General features: G+C 34.6%; 1 protein-coding gene across 1 annotated transcript; it reads right to left on the bottom strand.

The window, feature by feature from the left end:
* Positions 1-1476: 1476 nt before the first annotated feature.
* Positions 1477-11979, bottom strand: LOC138329508 (galactose-3-O-sulfotransferase 3-like). The gene is made up of 2 exons (XM_069276544.1): positions 11609-11979; positions 1477-3186 (listed from the first exon to the last, which is right to left on the bottom strand). The coding sequence occupies exons 1-2, from the start codon at positions 11644-11646 to the stop codon at positions 2022-2024; spliced, it is 1203 nt and encodes a 400-aa protein (XP_069132645.1). The 5' UTR covers positions 11647-11979; the 3' UTR covers positions 1477-2021.
* Positions 11980-22608: the final 10629 nt, after the last annotated feature.

Consider the following 22608-nt stretch of genomic DNA (forward strand, 5'->3'; position numbering starts at 1 on the left):
TGATTATATTTTTTGTAATTCTTTCGTAATATGCAAACATCGATTTACGTGTGGCAGCGACCTATCAAGGAACAATTATTTTTTTCAAATTTCAGTTGTATTTAGTTGAAGTCAGGACAGCTAGTTATCAATCTTTAGTGAATATCTACATTGTATAGCTGTGTAACATGTACTAGGGCTAGAACTTGAATTTCAGATGGCTTATTCAAATAACTGAAATACATCACTTATCGTACATTATTATTAAACGCTAATGATAAACTAAGATACGCATTTTAAGGATTAATAAAATTGATAAATAGAGTAGATCTTATCATTTATGCAAAACATTACTTTCTTTGGCCACTTGTTGGGAAAAGAAATATGTCTGCCTTAATCTAAAATGTCCTATTTCGTTTTTAAATACTACTGCTAATCTATTTCAGAAGTAGAGTAAAACATAACACTGGGTTATCAAATGTTGAAATAGTAAACCGAATATATGGATATTAATTATCCGTCTTCGATAACAAGATGTGTTCAAGATCAACACTTGGTTTAATAAAACAAGTCAATCAATATTAATAAATTAAAATTGGGATTATATTTAGCATACAATATATTCATAACTTGGCTTCGATATAATAAAGACCTACTATGTACTTTTGCTTATGTATGAACAGACAGAAATGAATGATAATTATTCTTTTCAGGTTACCTTTACTCATTTTAATAAGCAAACAAAAGTAATAACTCCACTTTGATACACAACTAATTTTACCATAAAGATAAGCACATACGCTATTTATTACCTATTATCAAGAGAGGGAGAATAATAGGAAGAAAGAACATAACTTAGTCTCTTCGTAAGTTGTTCTCCAACAACACTTACTGTAAACGTACTTATTTCAGCACAATAAGAATTTGCTTTCGATAATCTAGCGCAGTGAAGAATTAGTCATTCGCAACAATCGCTATATAAACAAAATGCAGAATTTACTATTAGCGTAATCATATCTAAGCGTAAAATGTCTAAAGAGTAATCTACGGTAAAATATAAATATAGCTAAAATCATTTCATTTACAGTATTAGTGCATCACAGTCATTATGCCCAGCGAGGTATCGTAGTGGACTCTAAATGACATCACAGTCATAATGCCCAGCAAGGTATCGTAGTGGACTCTAAATGCCATAACTGTAATAATGCCCAGCAAGGTATCGTAGTGGACTCTAAATGCCATAACTGTAATAATGCCCAGCGAGGTATCGTAGTGGACTCTAAATGCCATACTGTCATAATGCCCAGCAAGGTATCGTAGTGGACTCTAAATGCCATAACTGTAATAATGCCCAGCGAGGTATCGTAGTGGACTCTAAATGCCATACTGTCATAATGCCCAGCAAGGTATCGTAGTGGACTCTAAATGCCATAACTGTAATAATGCCCAGCAAGGTATCGTATCGGACTCTAAATGCCATAACTGTAATAATGCCCAGCAAGGTATCGTAGTGGACTCTAAATGCCATAACTGTAATAATGCCCAGCGAGGTATCGTAGTGGACTCTAAATGCCATAACTGTCATAATGCCCAGCAAGGTATCGTAGTGGACTCTAAATGCCATAACTGTCATAATGCCCAGCGAGGTATCGTAGTGGACTCTAAATGCCATAACTGTCATAATGCCCAGCAAGGTATCGTAGTGGACTCTAAATGCCATAACTGTCATAATGCCCAGCAAGGTATCGTAGTGGACTCTAAATGCCATACTGTCATAATGCCCAGCAAGGTATCGTAGTGGACTCTAAATGCCATAACTGTCATAATGCCCAGCGAGGTATCGTAGTGGACTCTAAATGCCATAACTGTCATTATGCCCAGCGAGGTATCGTAGTGGACTCTAAATGCCATACTGTCATAATGCCCAGCAAGGTATCGTAGTGGACTCTAAATGCCATAACTGTCATAATGCCCAGCAAGGTATCGTAGTGGACTCTAAATGCCATACTGTCATAATGCCCAGCAAGGTATCGTTGAGGACTCTAAATACCATATTGCTTCATCCTTATCTCCTTGATGAACGCTGTCTCTCCAATATTCATGTAATGACAGTCCTCGGTGGTGATGATAAATGGTTGATTCCATTTAGAGGCTGGACAATGGTACGCAGCCGATGGTTTTACTCCAGGCATAGGGTTACAGAAAAAATCCATGTCTCGCCGCACCCGCTTAAAATGTAGTAGTTCTTCATAGAAGTCGGGCCCTTGCATTTGAATCTGATTTTGAAGCCGTTGATAAAAGCGATCGTACAGAGCGTAGTCAAGCACTGCCCATTTCTTGTACCGTTCTACATCACCAGCCGTGAATTTTATCTTCTCGAATAAATTATGTTTAACATTCTTCTTAACATATAACACATCACGTAATTTCCAATTTAAAAGCCGGCGCATTAATATCATAGACTCATCAAACAGTTCCACAATCATCACAAGCTGGAATTCATATTCCAATTTATCTAAATATAGCTCTATACCAGATTCATTGTGGGTTATATACAAGTCTGGAGGAAACCCGAATTCTCTTGCCATTCTGCTGTTAACGTAACTTTTAGAGTTTGGCTTTGTATAGAGTAAAGGTTCCTGTAAATATTTTGACACTGCTAAAGTATCGTTAATATCCAGCACTTCTCTTGGTCGGAAATAATTTAGAATGGATACAAAATGTCCGAAAGGTTCTCGTATGATCCCTATATAGACCGTGTCACTCGGCATTATTCCCTCAAACGCTGTTCTGTCGTACAATACATGACAACATAGTACCTCGTAGGATTTATTTTCCGGGGGCGGAAGGATATTATTTGGCGTTACAGTCTTCCCCGTGCTTATAATGTTAGGGTAAAACAACTTGTTAACATGTGGAACGACTACGACTAAATCTTTGTGCATGGCATATCGGAGAAATATGTTCTGTACTGTTGAACTCGCAGCCTTGTGTACCTTTAAAAACGCAATATGGTGCTTAACTTCATTATTGTTACCGGTATGGACGATCTCGTACCCACTTCTTTTCCTTTCGTTGTATACGTCAGGTGGTTGCCAAATAAAATTTTGCCAGTGGCTTTCTCCTTGCGAACCTGTCATGGAATAATATCGGACCTGTAGGACGGACATCATTATTATTATCAGCAGACACGCCAGTATTCCTCGCCTATAACAGAAAAAAATGATGTTGTTAATTTTACACGTTCTTATTACAGAAATAATTGTAACTAGACCACGCAAATTGAAAATGAGAAACTCAGACACTCATATTTGATAAAAACGACTTACAGTTCAATAATACAGCTGTTTAACCAGCCCAACCATAACCGATATCGACAATAAACAAATATGTTAAAGGCCAACTACCTTTCCGGAGCGAAATTTAAAGATTTCTTAACAACATTAATAACAAAAGAAAATATATATCGATGGCTTAAAATGAGGTTACAACACCAAATATATATAGATTTCTAAAAAATAAAAGCTGTTTCGGAAAGGTAGTTGGTCTTTAATAATGTAGAATAGAGTTATTATTAATAATATCAAAATATACAAGTAGTTTACATATATCATGATGTATGCACTCGTTAAGCATATAACGTCTCCGCAGATGGAATCCACACGTATGTCAGTAGCCTATTGCGTGCTTATGCCACATGAATGTATATACAGTGTTTTGCAATATTTTTTTTTCAAGATAGAATAATTAATTTTTATTTAGTTTCGTACAAAATCCGACTGTCTGATTGATAGATTCTTTTTCTTCATATATTATGAAGAAAATCCGGGAATGGCGCGAAAACCCGACGTTATCATGACGTCACAATAGAGACATCGACGTTGCGTATTGATTTAGGAAAAATAATCCATTGGAAAATCAGTGTTCAACGTTCAAACGTTTTGACAACGACAGCTAGATCCACATTCTATTCTGTGCTTACCCCACAAGAACCCCAAAGATCCCAGAACAAGGTTAAATAAGTTGGATATGACCGAGTTACGTGGTCGGTTTGTAATCCTCAAACAAGGATAATCCTATTATTATAATTTAGCATGAGATAATCAACCATCCGCATGATAAGGCGCGGCGTGTAACATATTGGACAGAAAAATGTAAATCCGTCCCTCTAGCCTCTTCGTAAAACATATTTAACGTGGTGTACAAATCGCTCTGTGTGTACTATATGAATATTCAATTTCTATTTACTAATAACCAACTGTCTTCCACAGTTGATTTCGCGATTTTTGTTTTACAGATATCAATTTCCGCAGAACTAACTTTGAAAAGTATAATGTTATGAAGTTTCAACACACAACACAAGTAATTGCTATAATTCAATCTACAATAAACAGATAAATTAATAAATTCATACAAGGAATCTTTGTATGACGTCTTTACGCCATTGTGTTAGCTAGTCAGAAGCGACGTCAAAAATGGTAATGTCATTTGTTTCCTATATGGGGTGATAATGTAAAAAGTTAATCCAATGAAAATGTTTGTTACAAACAAGATTGAATAACTACATTTAGTATTACCACAAAGAAATTTAATTTACGGTATAGTAAGATCACAACGCCTCTTGCATTTTACATTATGGTTTATTGGGTGATTAAATGGAGAATATGAGTATGATATCCATATCTGTAACACACACATCCTAATTCTTTTTATGAGGTCCTGATGTTTATCAGAAAGAAACATAACTAACTTGAAATTCAAATAATATCAGATCACTTGAGGTCTTATAAATTTCTTCCTATCTTCAAGAAAATCTGAAAAAATTGAGAAAATGTTTGAGATTTTACAAGTCGTATAGAACTAAAAGAAATAAAAATGCATCCATTGCAAGTCTATTGAAACTCAAACATGGACTGAAGGGTATGGTAAAAAGATGTAATGCATGTCACATGTATATGGTAGAAATATATAAAGATCAAGTATATTTGGTTACATTTATAGTAAATTCTTTGCTATTCGGTGAAAGGAGAATATACATTTTTTAAAATTTTAATATAAATTTAAGAAGCATCCGTGTCTTTTAAATATGAACTTGATAAGTTTCCATATTTTGGAAATTGATCGGTGTATGTGTTATTATATTTCTGCAGATTTAATTAATAGCTTAATAAATATTATAAAAAAAATCAACGTACCGTCTATTCACTGCCGACTTGCAACACATCCCGGTAGTTAAGTTTGTTTAATGTTTTACTGGTAAATTATATGATAAAGAACAACTTTAGTTTGACATCCAAATCCTCCAACCACACATAGAATAGACAGATATTGAAGAAACCACAAAAAATGCCAATATCATACTATATACTATGGAAGAAACTAATCCACTTTGCAGATTCCTTTTGCAGAATAAGCGACATGCTATGTCCTCTAATGGCCGAACGGCAGATTTATACAGAGAGAAAACGTCTGTCTAATTCTATCTCATATCCAAAATGTAACGAATACAAATCAATGTTCGATTTATTCATGATATGGTTACTATTCAACTTCGGCCTTACTAATTTTTTTATAGTAAGAGGATAAAGATCGCATCGAGACAAAACGTCATGGCCAGCTGTTCAATAAGCAGGCAACCATCGATGAAATATATTCCATGTGAAATATGCATATCTCGTTTATCTTACAAACACCATCACGAAACAGATGAGAGAGACAGTTATGTCTACATCACATTTACACCATTGTGCATTGCATACAACCAAATATTAAATTGATACTATGAATACGATTTTACACAGGTTTTTATGTACTCCATTGAAAAGAAGAGCATGTCGACACTGGGGGCTGAAAAACAAACAAAGGGTTTATCAGGAATGCACAATTCACTCTACCCGAAGACAGTTAAGAAACCAAATATTTGAGTTATATACGATTATCAATATGTTTTAGCACAATCATGTAATAAATTATTTACAAAAAAATAAATAGCCATGAAGACTAAAATCTATGACGATATAGTATGGTTTGTAAGTGTCCAGATAAACATATGTCACAAATCCTTGAAGTACGATTGAAACGAAAATTAATTAAATATCTTATTTAATGCAATATAAAGTGTGGTCAAGCGAACAAGAATTTGTTTTTTTAGTTTTTTGGGGTTTTGTTTGTTTGTTTGTTAGGGCAAAAGTTTTTACAACTTATAAAAGCCTTCTCCTAGCATACAATGACGAGACAATAGACTTACACATTATTAATAACATTCAATACAAAATATACATTTTTTATAAAATAAAAAAGTTTTACTGGACTTTATAAATTGATGCACGTGTCTTACATCAGCATTCAAGTTTTATACGTTATCTATTAAAATAATTCTGCCATTTACATATTTATTACATTGGAAGAAATAATGATAGACTCTCACACACTTATATGACCATGGATACAATTTGGGCTATTTATTAGGTTTTACACGAAATAAATCGAAATGTAAGTGGCTACATCGATGTCTTAACTTTGTATGTACAATATTTGTATTTCTGTCACCAAAATTGTAAAAGGCTGAATATTTTTCACGAGAATATTGTGTTATACATATTGTTTTAAAAGTAGCTAATGAAGGTAGACGTCCACTGCTGATGACGTAATGATCGATATTTTAACATCATTTTTGTTTTCATTATGGTATTTTGTACATTCTCACCGCTAGGCTAAGCCTTAAAAAGATTGTAAAAGATATAAGGGACGTCACTTTGATCAAGATCTTGAATATTTGAGGTATATACATGTACGATTATCATTAGGTTTTAGCACAATCATGTTATAAATTATTTACAATAAATAAATAGACATGAAGACTAAAATCGATATCTTAACTCAAAGAACCTAAACACATAACTTGTCGTGTCAGGGACAATTGAAACAATAACTCATTTTAAAACAATCGATATAATATGGATTGTTAGTGCCCAGATAAACATATGTCACAAATCCTTGAAGTACGATTGAAACGAAAATTAATCTTATTTAATGCAATATAAAGTGTGGTCAAGCGAACAAGGATTTGTTTTTTCGGGTTTTTTTTTACAGACGTCCACTGCTAATGACGTAATGATCGATATTTTAACATTATTTTTGTTTTCATTATGATATTTTGTACATTCTCTCCGCTAGTCTAAGTCCTAAAAAGACTGTAAAAGACCAGAGACGCCACTTTGATCAAGATCTTTACTAAGTGAGCTCTGATAAGTCAATTCGATATGAAATCACTTTCTTCGTTTAGACACGATATTTCTTCAATTTATCAATAAACCTTATTTACTATTTAAAATTGTATAGGTATCAATAGATATAAGCATTTTCAAACAAAAGTTATATATTTTTCTCCTCGAAAATATGTAGCCTAGCGGAGAGTAGAAAAACTATTGCAGGCAATCCAGTCTACCGAAAGCGACGTCAGTTTCGCTCACAAACTAATGACGTGGGTCAATGCCTGCGCTCACAAACTAATGACGTGGGTCAATGCCTGCGCTCACAAACTAATGACGTGGGTAAATGCCTGCACTCACAAACTAATGACGTGGGTCAATGCCTGCGCTCACAAACTAATGACGTGGGTCAATGCCTGCGCTCACAAACTAATAACTTGGTCAATGGCTATCCACTAGGGCAGATTACTCGTAATGTGTAAAGACAGTATGTGATCAAACAAGCCGAATGACTCTTCTCATGCCTTATGGTTTCATGGTCACCATCTGTTATTATTTTAGACTGAGTATTAGCTCGGATTAGACTTAATTTACATTACTGGAGCAGTTGATTAAACAAACACGACTACACTTCCAGATCATTTAAGATGCGTTTCCGTAAACATGCCTTAAGAATTGCACTTGCTGACGCATTGATCAATTATGTAAAGTTAGCTTATTCTATCGTAACATTTGTCTTTCTTAATTAATTTCATCCACTTTTATTTGAGCCTTTAGTTGAGTATTTAGTTGAACTTTGGAGTTGTGTCGAGTTAGTGAGATATGCCCTAGTCTATATACGGCAGACTTCTTCTTCTTAAAGATTCCGATTAAGGAACATTGTGTTTCTCCATTAGGTCACCACTCTATGTCAGAAGAATGACACGGTGGTTTCTGAATATGCTTTATTTTAATATTAGCAGTTCTGGTCTTCAATGACAGATTTTTATGTACCGACCATCCTCTATATGTTCTCATACGAGTCGGTAGGGAGAGTACGATATTACATTACAATATGTCTTTGTCATAGTGTAGAAAAAGCTCATGCGCACTTTACAGTGCTTCCTCGCCGTATCAAACTAGTAATTAATAATATTTGGGCTACTTAATCCAGCCATAGTATATACTTTGATATCAAAATGCTGATGTCACTTTAACGTATATCGATTGCAGTAGGAGTAACCATATGGTTTTTTGTTTTTCTTAAAAAACAATAAATAAATACAACAGTAGGTTAGCGCAGACAAAAGATTACTTTATGTTCATTATCAATACGAAACAATATTGAACACTCAGCATATATTCCCTAGTAACAGCCAGTAGATTCAACAATGAGAAAACAAACAAATACTACACTAGGCAAAAGTCACATAAAGTTACTAGCGTGAAACAAGATTGCAATTATATGAATAACACTAATAATTTTACCTTACTTTCATTTTAAATGTTCCGATTGGATAAAACTTTATCGCGTGGCATTGGATCAGTTAGATATTGAAGGCGAGGGAAATAACCCAAGGAAAATAATCACTGAGGAAAATAACCCCTTGGGAGCTTCACACGTGACCGGAAGTTGACATCGTCTGCAACCTTAACTAAAAATGGCAACGCTAGCGCTGTTGCTTATTTTTTGCAGCTCGACGAATTATAAGCAATGTTGTTGGGAATTATCTTTATAAGTTCTTTTACCAGGGATTTAGATAGCTTGTTGGTGTAACTTTATGGATTTATTTCAATTTTATTCGGTATAATAAAATAATTATGTCCCTATGTGTCGTTTTCCCTCGAGAAAATAACTCTTTCCGGAGAGACAATTCTAGATGTCTCTCTACAGAGGGCCATAACTGTATATGATCAATATGATTGGTTAATACAGCTGAGGTGGTTTAGTTACAATATCAATGATTTGTTCATTTGTTCATATTTAGCAAGGTATTTTTGTTACATTATATGATTGGTTAATGATCACAGGGCGGGACTCCAGCCAGTATTGTTCATTGGGTCATCGAAGTAGTTCCGTGTACTATATCTAAGGATTTCTGTTAATTATGAAATATCTGCATTAAATGATCGGCAAATGTCGATTGCAGTGGTTTGTATTGTCAAGAGAAAATAGTATAATATGTGTATACCATGATGAGACTTTGTAATACACTATCTTAATCCAAATAGCAAAACGATATTCAGTGGCCGTGATGCAAATCTAACTATATAATAAATATGTATAAGTATAAGCTTCGATCTATTTGTTTGGTTATTTATAAGGGTCAAGAAGTAATATCAACAGGATTTTCCAGTTGACACGGGATTCTATCAAACATAAGACTGTATGATACGAATTACTTCAAATGGTAAATATGGGACAAGGAAGTAATTCCAACCGTGTGGACAACAAAATTGTCAAATTTTCGAGGCGATCTGCCCCTTTATCAAGACAAACAAAGCGAACAAGAATACATAATAGGATACGAACAGTAACACGGGACAATGAATGTAGACAAATATTCAGCAGCACAATGGAGCGCAATTAACCCTTCGGCAAGTAGCAGCCGAAGGCCGGATCTACCCAAATGTAGCCATGATGTTCGGCAGAACGCTACAATATGAGCGGTCACTGGAAAGCGTGCCACGTGTGACGTCAAATGTCAGGCGACACCGGTGTGTGCACAAAATCTTAATTTTAGTCGCCTTTTACCGGGCAGGATATTATAGGATAAAAAAGGCGTAGAAAAGAAGGAACAATGCTGGAAGTAGGGATTAATAATTTTAAAGCGAGTGATCAATAGATTTCAATTTGTAAACTTTATATATTTAACGTTCGTTAATGCCTTTGGAATAGCGGGTCTGTAGATAGGTAATCCAGAATCTCTCTCTCGCATGGTTTGTGTCTAGTAGGAACAGTGCCCAATTGCAATCACCTGCATGTCTTTCCAACTATGGCTGGTTAAGTTGAAATGGTTGGCAACCGGATAGCCAGGTTTATTCTTTTTGATCGACCAGCGGTGATTGTTGATTCTTACGTTGAGTGTACCGCCGGTTTCCCCAACGTATTACATTGTGCATTTCCTACATGAGAGCAAGTAGATGACATTGCTGGGTTTGTAATCATGTTCTGTCGGATGTTGTATACTTTGTTGTTGATTCCCCACATTCAACTGTGTCTGTGGATGCTGTGATGGACACGTTTATAACAATATTTCCATGCGCACAAAGGGTGGAACGTGGTCTCTCCATGTCTCACCTTCATTCAAAGACAATAGGGATATCCTTCCATCGTAGGTAAAAAAGTGGTTACAGATAATATGTATGACTGTACGATAAAAACATACTTTTGTAGTTAGTGACAGACATAGTCATTCAAGAACTTGCATTTCAAGTCATTCCAGGATTAGCTTGAATATATGTTTTATACATTGTTTGTCATGGAGATATAACACACACATCTGAGTGTGCTCTAGATAAACACGAATCAACTTATGATGGTTTTGATAGGAATCATTAAGATTTTTGTGTTATTGTATCTCAATAATATAAAAAAAAAATCTAGTAGCACTACGCGGTTGATCATTCAATCAGAAACGGCGTTATAAATGGCAGCGTCATTGTTATCTCTTCGTGGTAGCTTTCAATGAACATTCTTGTGCAAGATTGAATTATATCAGATCTATAATAGTTAAAATGTCAGTGTCCTTAAATCTCGTTTCAGGCCTTTGGAAATAGTGTTTAGGTCATTTATGCTTCATGCCTTAGTTGAATATAAACAAAAAACTACTTACCTATGGGTATGTATATAATTAGATCTAGGTGGGTGGTTCTCACCCTTGAACATTTTGAAATAATCAAGATGGCGTCCAAGATGGCCAACGAATATTGAAAATTCCGATAGTTCCTTCAGAAATCACATAAAACCAACACTGAAACTGTCTCATTTTAATTAGTTTTTGGATACAGCTGGTAAAACATTATATTCATCAATATAGAAAAACCATGATGGCGATGGCGTCAAATAGAAAAAAAAATCGATTAGAAAGAAAGCAAAAAGATTACTAGAGTCCATTCAGTTTGGATGTCAAATTAAAAGTTTTAATAATAAAAGAAAGGAACTACCCTATATACATTTGTATATATCGGAAATTTTTGGGTTTTATCTTTTGGCATTCGGACTATTACTTAATACTTGGCTTAAGATCACCCTTATATTGTCGAATCGGATTTCGATGTTGTAACCTCATTTTAAGCAAACGATGTAGCTGCTCTGGCGTTATAACTATTTGTGTATAAACGTCTGTATTTCGGAAATGTAGAAAGCCTTTAAGGCATTATAGGTTTTTGAGTACTTTAAAAAGATTATAAACATTAAAACAGAACTGAATACGTACCGCCTGAAACACCCAATCCTGGGCCGAATCCCAAACATGGTGTGTCGGTGCCAGCTTCATCAACCTCTCCACAAGTAACCTTCTCCAATCAGCTACTTTAAAATTAACTTGTAGAGCACATCGTATGTGTTAAACTATTGTTGTCTTTTTAAATATACAAACATCTGTCAACGGGCCATCGCAGTAGAGGATGAGGCGAGCACGAGGCTTCTAAACGTCAATATTTCTTCATTAAGAGTCAATACATTATACTTATAGACACTACTGAAGTTAATCTGCATAAAGCACTGATGTGGTATAACACAAAATAAAACAAAATTCTTAAACGACGAAATAACACTTAGCAGATGAAGTTTTTCAGATCAAACGGCCTTAAGTCTCTGACCATACCACTGTATATGGCTACACATGTATCGCCTTCGACCGGTTGTCATTAGGGCCATTGTTGTTCTGACAATGATCATTGTTCATATTCAGCGTTAACTCTATATCGATCACGTGATCAGTATCAACGTCCGTTATTGAAAAGTTATTGGCGTGCGATTTAATTTCATGAAATTCATAGTCAGGACAGAAAATGGAAAGATAAATCGCAATGCTAGCATTACTGCAAAAAATCGTTGATTTGTAATATATCTAGGCACCATTTCATGTTTATTTCTAGTATAAGCCTATGTACACATTTCTTCACGTGAAACTCACATAATTTTGTTCACATGCAATTCGCGTGAAATTTATGTGAATTTTATCTGAATTGTGTGTGTATTTTTTGGCTTCGGTTCACGTGAAATTAACGTGGAGAAACATTGTCTTTGTGAAACATTGCCTCTGTAAGATGCTGAGTCCCTGATGTTCTAGCGCAAAATTTGGCCAATTAGTCCATGACCGTTAACAGCACCATTTAGTCTTAGTCAAATGTGACCAGTTTGTGTGTCTTGCTATGTGTCTTCAAAAGTATGCTTTAGGTGGTTGGTTGACGTCCTATTCACAGCTGGTGTCGTTTAAGGACAGCCCCCGTGTAGCTTGTGTGACGTCCATACTGCGTGTTCGTGTTTTGACTTCTTGCTCTTCTATACCGCTATCTCACTAAAGCGCATCCCATCCGGTCACATCAAACTGATAACGGAAAAACTAGTAGTCATACTCCCTTTATGCTGAGCGCTAAGCAGGAGCAGATACTGTAACTTTAACAGCCGATAGTGTGTCTCGGCTAGAGGGCAGGACCGAAAGACTTACAGGAGCGAACGCATGCTTTAGTAATTAAATACAATGTATAGTTGAACTTTGTTATGTTGAACTGGTATGACTCGAAGGCTACAGTTAATTAGAAATTTTTTTAGTAGACCATAGTATATAAATATTACATATAATTTTTCTTTTAAAATAAGCATATGTTTACTTCTTGGATATCGATAGCGAAATCGTGGCCCCATCGAATCAATTAGATTTTACATTATTTGTGTATAAAGCACAAACTTTTGAATTTCATATTGAAAAGAAAAAATATTGTTAGCCTTGATATGTGTTATGAATTCTTTTGTAATCTAAATGAATTGACAATTTCTGCACTGTTTAGTGGTTATTAATCCAATATAAGTCTATCAAGACATAATTAAAATTGACCTTTATCAAGGATTTTGATAAAAAATGACGTTATTTACCAACAAATCAATTTATAACATTACTCTTTAATTAAAGTGAAATATACTGATCATATTCATTCTTAATAGACTTGAAACAGACGTTAGCACATATAATTGAATGCTTATATCGACCATAATTACTTATTAAAAACGATCAATATAGTATTTTAAATGGTACATCCCACTTATCATAGATACCATATGTTACATCGTTATTGTGAGCAACTAAAGCCTACAAACAAAATCTATTTTCTTTAAAAATAGGACAATTCGTACCTTCCCGACAGATACCTAGTATGTGTCTGCTTACACATTTTATCCAATGATGAAAGTAGGTGGACAAACATATAATATAATTTTTGTCGATACTTATGAGTATTTAGATATATGTCGCGGCATTGTGACAATACGGTTTAATTTAGACCGTATATTTCAGTGTGGATGCACTATAACACAAACAATATTGTATTTGCATATTACAGAAATATCTGCTCTTGCCGGTAGGTATTGATTTGTGACGTCATGTGTTTTCGACGAAAACGACGTGAGTTGCCCTCACATAGAGATAGAACAGTGTTTTGATTGCGTTAAAAGTGGTATGAACGCAATGGGATACAGACATATTCTACATGTAGCACTAACGCACTACATTGGATATGTCTGTATCCCATATTTACATAATTAAGTCTACTTTTACGTCAACGATGATAGTTGCTTAGTTGGGTAACTACGGTAGTCAGGATGACCGAAGATATAGTTACAATATTTGAATGTTATAGCTGCAGTTTGATTTGAAATATAACAATGACACCTTTTAATAATTTTTAAAATTTGGTGTTTTTTTCAATTTGATTATACATCAATAATGTCCATTTCGAATAAGAATTGAGATAGCCGAGGCGAAACAACTACCGGTATGTATCGTTGTTAGGGTAGTGATGCGGTCCGAAGTTGAGCGAGCCGCCATATTTGATTTTCAACCGAGGAAAGTAACTGTGATATAGCCTATTGATGGTATGACTGTTGAACTGCTGATTGTTTGTCATGTATGTATCGGTCTACGAACGCGATATAGACTTAGTTCTTCATAGCCATGACTTTTATTTTATTGTACAAAGGATAGACAATTGTTTCCATGGTGTCTGTAGGCCTATTTTGAATGCAAAGACGGGGGGTAAAGCTGATGATTCTGATTCTAGTCTACTACCTGTAATGGTTTTTTTTTCTTCTGGAAACCTGTACATGACCTGTTAACCTATTTTTCGCTAAGACGCTCCCAGAATTGTTCGCCGACAATCTGATGTTCTGTATATTTAAGTGAGATGAGTGACCGTACACACATAGGCCTACTGACGTAACTATGGAATGATTTCCCCGAACATTCCTGAGGAAAGCTTCCCGGTTGTAGCCCCGACCAGCGATTATTACCGTTAAATGCTTGAACACATCTTTTGTTTTGATGTCAAATACATATATTAAATTGGATTTAATAGAAACGCTTAATTGTTATTTTGAAATCCGTCAACTTAAGACGCAAAATCTTACCGAAGCGTGATCTAGAAGTAGTCCGTACCTGCACTGCGTTTGTATTCATACGTCATTGTGATTACGCTAATTTGAACTGAACTCCCTTCCCATTGACTATTTAGGGGCATATGTAAATATATTTGATTTTTCAACTGAGGAAAGTTACTGTGATATAGCCTATTGATGGTATGACCGTTGAGCTGTTGAATGTTTTTCTTGTGTGTATCGGTCGGTCTACGAACGCGATATAGACTTAATTCTTCATAGTCATTTCTTTCATTTTATTGTATGGAGGATAGACAAGTGTTTACTTTGAATGCAAAGACGGCGGTAAAGCTGATGATACTGTTTCGGATAGGCTACCTGTAATATTTTTTTCTGGAAACCTGCATATGATCTGTTAACCTATTGTTCGCTTAGACGCTCCCAGAATTGTTCACCGACAATCAGATGTTCTGTATATTTAGGTGAGATGAGTGACCGTACACACATGTACTACTGACGTAACTAAGGATTTCCCCGAACATTCCCGAAGAAAGCCCCCCGGTTGTAGCCCCGACCAGCGATTCATTTTGTTGTTTATTACCGTTACAATGCTTGAACACATCCTTTGTTTTGATGTCAAATACATATTTAACTGGATCTAATAAAAAATCTCTAATGTTATTTTGAAATCCAGTAACTAATGAAGCAAAATCTTATCGAAGCGTGAGCTAGAAGTAGTTCGAATCTGCACTGCGTTTGTTTCCATACGTCATTGCGATTACGCTAATTTGAACTCCCCTCCCATTGACTACATAGGAGCATATGTAAATATAAAATAATGACGTAATAATCGATACCTACCCGCGAGAGCTAACTCTGTAATATGCAAAGACAGAATAGTTTCTACCATTTCAAGGTATATTATTGTCTCCCAGAACATACACACTAACACCAAACGCTTCACATGCCATACACAGGGAATATTTCTTCACCAGCATTTCAAACAATTAAGTTATTGTATATAATGATTATTAACTTTCCTTAGTTTAATGTTAACTCTGACTTTCTGATTGGCCGCTTCATTATATACCGTTTTGAAAAACCAGTCCAAGAATATCCTCTAGTTCCAGGGGTTCCGATCACTTACGATTTCTACACCCCTTGACTATCTCATATTTATTTAAATTGGAGGCAACAGAACAGAACAGGTATTTTAGTCCTTTGATGTACATCAAAAGAATCGTATAACGGTACACTGTGGTTGACTGTGGCTTTGAAGTTGGGCGTCGCTCTCGCTGTAGTCTTCAAAGAAAATTTTTGCAGGACTGTGATTGGTTCAGACTTGAGCTGACTTCAATTTTACTATGAGATAGTCTAGTCTAGGGGTGTAGAGATCGTACGTGTAAGTGATCGGAACCCCTGGAGTATCTAGGATGGTCCAAGAAGGCGAAAAGACCTAACGCTAATGTGATATCACAATATAGACATTGCCGCTGGGTATTGATCTGGAAAAATAATCCATTAAAAAATCAAGCATTAAAATAATTTATTTTATCAAGTAGTTTAAAGAAGTAACCATAAGCTCTGATGTCAATTTTGTATTTGATTTCATCGTATTAGGAAAAAATGCTTGTGTGAATCCGCATATTCACACAGTTAGAAAACATATGACAACAGTCGGTAACATGACTTTACCGAAAAGATCAGAACAAATCCAGCTAAACGTCTATTGCTAGGATATATTTCTGCCGTAAACTAAATGTGTGCTACATTTGTAATAAACTGATTTAGTGAGTGACTCGAAGCCAACCAGGCTTAGAGGGTACTGTCAAGTCAGGGTGAAACAGTCTGAAAAAGCCAAAAGACAAAAATTAAAAGAATGTCGGTTTTACTGACACAAGTAGATATTAATGCAAAGGTGACAAGTTTTTTTACTTAACAAAACTATTTCTATTTTTATGCAACATATTCACCATATAGCATAATATAAGTTTTCTATAACCGTCTTGGAATAGCTTATTTTGAACTAAAGCCTTTTTTAGCTTTTAGTAAATTGTTTCAGTAATTGCAAAACTCTTCGCGATGATTAGATGATTGTAATTTGATATGGTCCTTTAGAATGTATAGTAGTAAATTAAGTTGTTGTTTGATACAATGGTCAGTCAGGGCTTGTGTAAGCTACACATGTGTAAATGATATATTTAACACTATAATTCAATAACTATTGACGTCTTGATGTCTTTCTCACGGAAATGTTAGTAAATACATGTGGATATTTGTAGTAGGGAAATCGTCATTTGTTTTACGATTACCACACATAAACAAAACAAACATGGCTAACTACATTGTATCATAAGTATATCACCACCTAACTGACTATGTCAATATCCGTACTAATAGCCCTTTGTTTCTATTAAATGGCAGGCAAACAATAAAAGTAAATATAACCGACAAATTATGTGGTCGACAAAATAACTTTCAAGCAAAAGTGAAATTTGAAATTAAAACTGCAATCAATTAGTTGGAAGGAATTAAAACTGCAACCGACCACATATTTAGATTGTTTTCCTTTATATTGAATAATAATTTCGAAGTCTGGCAATACACATATGCTCGTCTTAAAAAGTAATATTTATAACTAAGATAATTGTTCCATTAAATGCATCCATGCTCCGAATGCTTTTTGTCCATTATACTTCCTTTTTCCCCGACTACAGGTTGAGGGCACGAGTTTGAATAGATCGCATGGAATCTAAGGTGTGTACTGAAATGACGTAAAACTCATTTTAGTATCAAAAGTTCAAAACTTGTTTATTCTCGTAATATTAAGTAGATGATATAGTGGGGGAGGAGAAATAGGTTCCCATGTACCCCTCTGGCAGTTTTTCGAAACATGGCTTTTTAGGACCGGTATGATGTCTAGTTTCATTTTATGCTTGTTGCCATTGACAACTAATGTCCCATGGGGGTCATATGGCGGCCATCTTGGATTTCAGGTATCAAAAATGGCCAAAATGACACATTCGCATATACGCGCATAGATAGAGAACCAGACAACACACAGAGTCAAATGCACACATTTTTAAATATGAATGAAACATGTTAAATACTATTAAATCATAATTATGACGTGACGTCTTCTCATTTTTGTGAAATGACGGGAAAACAATGAAATTTTCAGCTTTTTTTCCCTAAAATATCGATAAATGTCATAAATTACATCACAAGTAAAACAATTGATGGACAAAACACCTTGTAACAGTCATTTCGAATTGCACTAACCCTTGTGTAAACACGTGTACTATAAAAAGATATATCGCATGAGTGAGGTGGAAAAAAGAGAGGGACCCCCCACACCGGAAAGAAAATGCAGAAGAAAAATTTGAAAAACAAAATCAATAAATTAAAACTCCAAATATTCTGTCAACACACATTGTAACAGTTATTCTGAATTGAACTGACTCTTGTCTCAACATATGTGCATTATAAAAGGATAGATTTATGTTCTTTTGCAGAAGAAGCGAGATGACCTCAAACCCCCTCCCCAATAATTTAGAAAAAAATAAAATATATTCCAGGATCTAGTAAACATCCAAAGGCTCGTTCACATGTTTTATCCATAATTCTGGCAGTTCCCAATAACCGTAATAATTTATTTCTTTTTAGTGAAAACAACTGGGTTCGAATTATTCTCCTTCAATTTTGGATATACCTCCCTAAACCGAATTGAACCAGGGTATAAGACTCTAAGTAACAAAGGTTTAACAAGGCGACAGTTACAATTAAACAAGAAAACAAAAAGAAAAACAATTACATTTCGAAACGACCAGCCACCTGTGCAAGAGAAGCACTTTTTTTCCAAAATGTAAATTGTTAATATTCATAAAACTTTCAAGTGTTTTGTGGATTTCGTCTTATACACCGAGACATTTTGAATAAGAACACGTGCTGGTGGAACATGAATTGGTGCACAATAATACATGTATGTAAAAACTGCAACCTGCATATCGATCTACGATATATCATCATAATCACCTCAGTGTCAGATTCAGCTGATACAGATAACGGAAAATGACTATAAACTGATTATAAATGTTAAAAAGGGCTAATTTTAACTTCTCAAAAGCTTTTATACTGTTTGTACCCTATAAGTAGTATTGATCTATCACATAGCATGCATATAGCATTTATCTTTCTGATAGAGCCTGTCTAGGTTGTGACGCCTCTCCGAAGTGAGGTACTGATGTAAAAGCGGAAAAATACAAACTCAAATCAGCTGCATAGTTATAGACTTACTACGCGATTATACATCATATATCAATTGATTAGATTATGCACATTAAATCAAGAGATGAAAGCATTGGGGAACAAACAATTAAGGGTTAACCTCTTACTTTGGTTAGTTTGCGAAGCATTTACGTATACTACTTGATTGAGTTTATCATCTTATAAACTAAACAAAGTAAGAGTTAATCCTTATATTTACAATATTTTCTTTGAACAATAAAATCAACCAAAACGTCAGATACAATCATTTACCGTGTGTTATTCGCCGTCAAAATTATACTGCCGTCATGTTTATCCATGCACAACAGCCATTCAGAAAAAGCGCACCGTTGACTGCAGCTTAACTCCATCCTTTTCTCCATGACTTCACCAAAAAATTAGTTCCTATGTTTCAGTTATTTTATTCAGGTCAAATAGCAATAACACATTTGAAAAAATAAATCTGTTTTATTGTATGTCGCCGATTGTTTCGTACATGTGTTATTTGTAAACATTGACACGTGATTTTGTGTAATGTCAAAAGAAGTCCGCCAATGTTTACATGTACAAATTACATTCATACGCACTGAATCGGGTAACGTTCTGCACTCAAGTTATTGGGAATTAAGCATACCTGCCCCAACTAAGTTTATCGATACAGAAACAGTGTCAGTTATGAATATTAAAGAAGATCTGAAGTACAGTTATCGCGATAGATAGATTTACTGTTACACTTGATGGCCACATAAGTACAAACAATTCACACAAAGTTTACTTTTCTAATGAATAATTACGAAATAATTACTTTCATTACAGTAGGTAACAATCTGATTAAAATCATATGTCCATGTCGTGTGTTAAATTACTAACGGTTTATATACCACTTCACTATTTCGAAAGCATATCCAACTTGTAAGCAAGCATAGACAAAGGGACACAACCTTTAATAACTTAATATGCACATCTTCGGTTCTGTGGTTATTTATACAGTTTTTACTTAGAATGGCATTATGTTTTGCACGGTGGCATTTAAGGCTTTAGTTACAACAAACTTAAGTCGTATAGTGGTTTTTAAAAACTCTTAATTTAATATCTTAAGTGGGATCTTCTAAACCAACAAAGCGTAATCAGACGGCATGCTGTATCATCGCAAAAGTGAACACCACCATGATTTACATATGTACCTCAACGAGCAGGTAGTAATTCTAAACAGGTGATCGTCCCTAAAAGTGAATAGTAAATGTTGCCGAAAGCAATTACAATAACATTAAATGGCGAAGTAACTACTGCTGAATTCATAACCTAAGATTTTGTTTTTGTATTTAATATGTTTTTAATTGATTTTCAATTACAATTTCGCCACAGGTTACATGTATCGGATATCTACGATATGACCAATCAATGTGATTTCACAATCGTATGATTTCGGTCATACGGACGTATATCAGCAATATTTTAAAGGATTATTGCAAATATGATATGGAGGCCTTGTGCTAATATGTCTTGACGTCTTAATCACTCTCTTAGAACATTGTAACATTGGAAATAAGCCTATAGGATGAACAATATGACATCCTTTTCATTAAAATGCCACCGGACAATGGCAAGTGACATCTGGGATGAACACTGAATTTCCAATTTGTAAATGAGGTCACTGTGACCTGTTTTTCTAGGTTGTGTCGTGGCAACAATAAAACTTGACCTTTACAATGGGAGACAGAGGTATCTCCACTTCCCTTCTGCATCGACCTCAGACGAGCAAAGTTTTTGCCCGAGCTAAAACTACATTCCAGATAAAATATCAAGTTGCATATTATGATCTTTCAGGTCAGAAGTAAAATGTTATAGTCTACTTCATTGGTCGTAAATCTATATCAAAGGTACCAATATCATATTTTCTTAATTGGACATGTGATTACGCACTGGTTGTCATGTTTTGACACGCATTGGTGTGTAATATACATTGTGTGTTCCAGCATATCTAATGATATCCTAAAATTAACAACCGATGTTTATATCTGTATTTAACTAGCCATTCACGTTATGAAAAGACATTTGATAAAAAATAGAGTATGAAAATAAAATTAATACGTCTGTATAGAGGTAAAAACATTTGATGGCGGGAAATAGTGGATACTAGCCGATTTCAATGTGTTGCTATGGGCAACTGACTAAATAATATCAGTAGACGAAATGGTCCTATTGATAAATCGGTTATGCAAAATTAAATTCAACAGTTTTATCGATTTCAAATATTTGATTGAAATATGTTTTCATGCTGACCAATTTTAAGAATATTTTAACATTTTTAATGAATTCTCACACTGACGTAAACCCAGTCTTTTCGTAACGTTTGAACTCTGATGAAGGTATTAATACGCCTGAGCCTACCTGCCAATGTTAATATTGGAAATTATCATTAAATGTACAGCGACAATAAAAATATTAAGATATATTTAGTATATCATTTTGTGGGAACATTTAAATGCGTTTTATACATAGTATTGACGTCCTGGTACCGTATTTACAATTGATATTGGATAGATACAAAAAGAGTGCATTGTTTCATCTTATTTCAAGTTTCTTTTTTTTTCTCGTAAACTCACCTGATTATATATATATTTACATAACAAAATAGAGAATGTAAAGTGAAACTAAGAAGCGTTATGATGAACTCTTCGGCTACAATCGTATGGACTATACAAGACTGATACATGGAGCTATTCTGATTTAAAATGCATACTGAGTCTATCTGATAATAAAATCGGTTACCAATTTTTTTCATCCCGTCTACTGATAGGAATAAGATTAAAGTTTATTTTACTCCATTGCATAAAATGAGCTATAGTAAGCATTGGTCCTCTGATCATGATGCGTTCCATGTAAAACGTGGAGTTTAGTTAGGGAAAATTAACATATTTTTTTTTTGCAAATAAGATCATTTATATGTTACATGTAAAGGATATGTATTCAAAAATTAATATCTTGCATCTGAAGCTTATTACAATTATGAATTTACTCATTCGAAAAATTGCCATAGGGCAATGCAAATTGTCATTCAAGATGGATAGTACATGCTTATTTAGAATTTCCAAAATCACGTCAGTATTATTTTTCTTTTCTTTATTTTTTTAAAAGATTTTTTGGCGCATTCTTGAGTTGTTAAAATGTAACATGGAACTGCTAGGTTGTAATGTTCTAGACTTGGAAGGTCGATTTAATCAATTGCGACTCCAAAGTTTTTCCCCGCCATTCGTTTCCCTATAGTAAATGTCATTATCAATTTTGAGTAGTTGCTTGTTCCCAAATGGAGGTGTGTACTTTTTCCAGCCATGAAGGTTAGTTGCCATGTTTTTTTTACTATTCGTGAAGGTTGTTAAGATAATCTTATTGCATATTTGTCCTCTTCATTGTTCTTAAGAGCCGGACGTTTTGTGTCGTCTACAAACAACTTGTCTACCTCAGGTAAGGCATTGATATAAACGCCAGTCATAGCACCGTTGATTAACACTCTTTGTTTTCGGTTAGTGAAAACGTCCCTTATTCAACATAGAAAGTGACCTGATATTTTATTGCCGT

The sequence above is a fragment of the Argopecten irradians genome, chromosome 8 (genome assembly GCF_041381155.1).
Source record: "Argopecten irradians isolate NY chromosome 8, Ai_NY, whole genome shotgun sequence".
Taxonomy (NCBI): domain Eukaryota; kingdom Metazoa; phylum Mollusca; class Bivalvia; order Pectinida; family Pectinidae; genus Argopecten; species Argopecten irradians.

Bases quoted from the DNA above. Each gene is read 5' to 3' on its own strand.
- LOC138329508 (XM_069276544.1), bottom strand. From the start codon at position 11,646: ATGTTTGGGATTCGGCCCAGGATTGGGTGTTTCAGGCG. The intron at 3,187-11,608 runs GTACGTATTCAG...TTTCTGTTATAG, and splicing joins AGGATTGGGTGTTTCAGGCG to GCGAGGAATACTGGCGTGTC.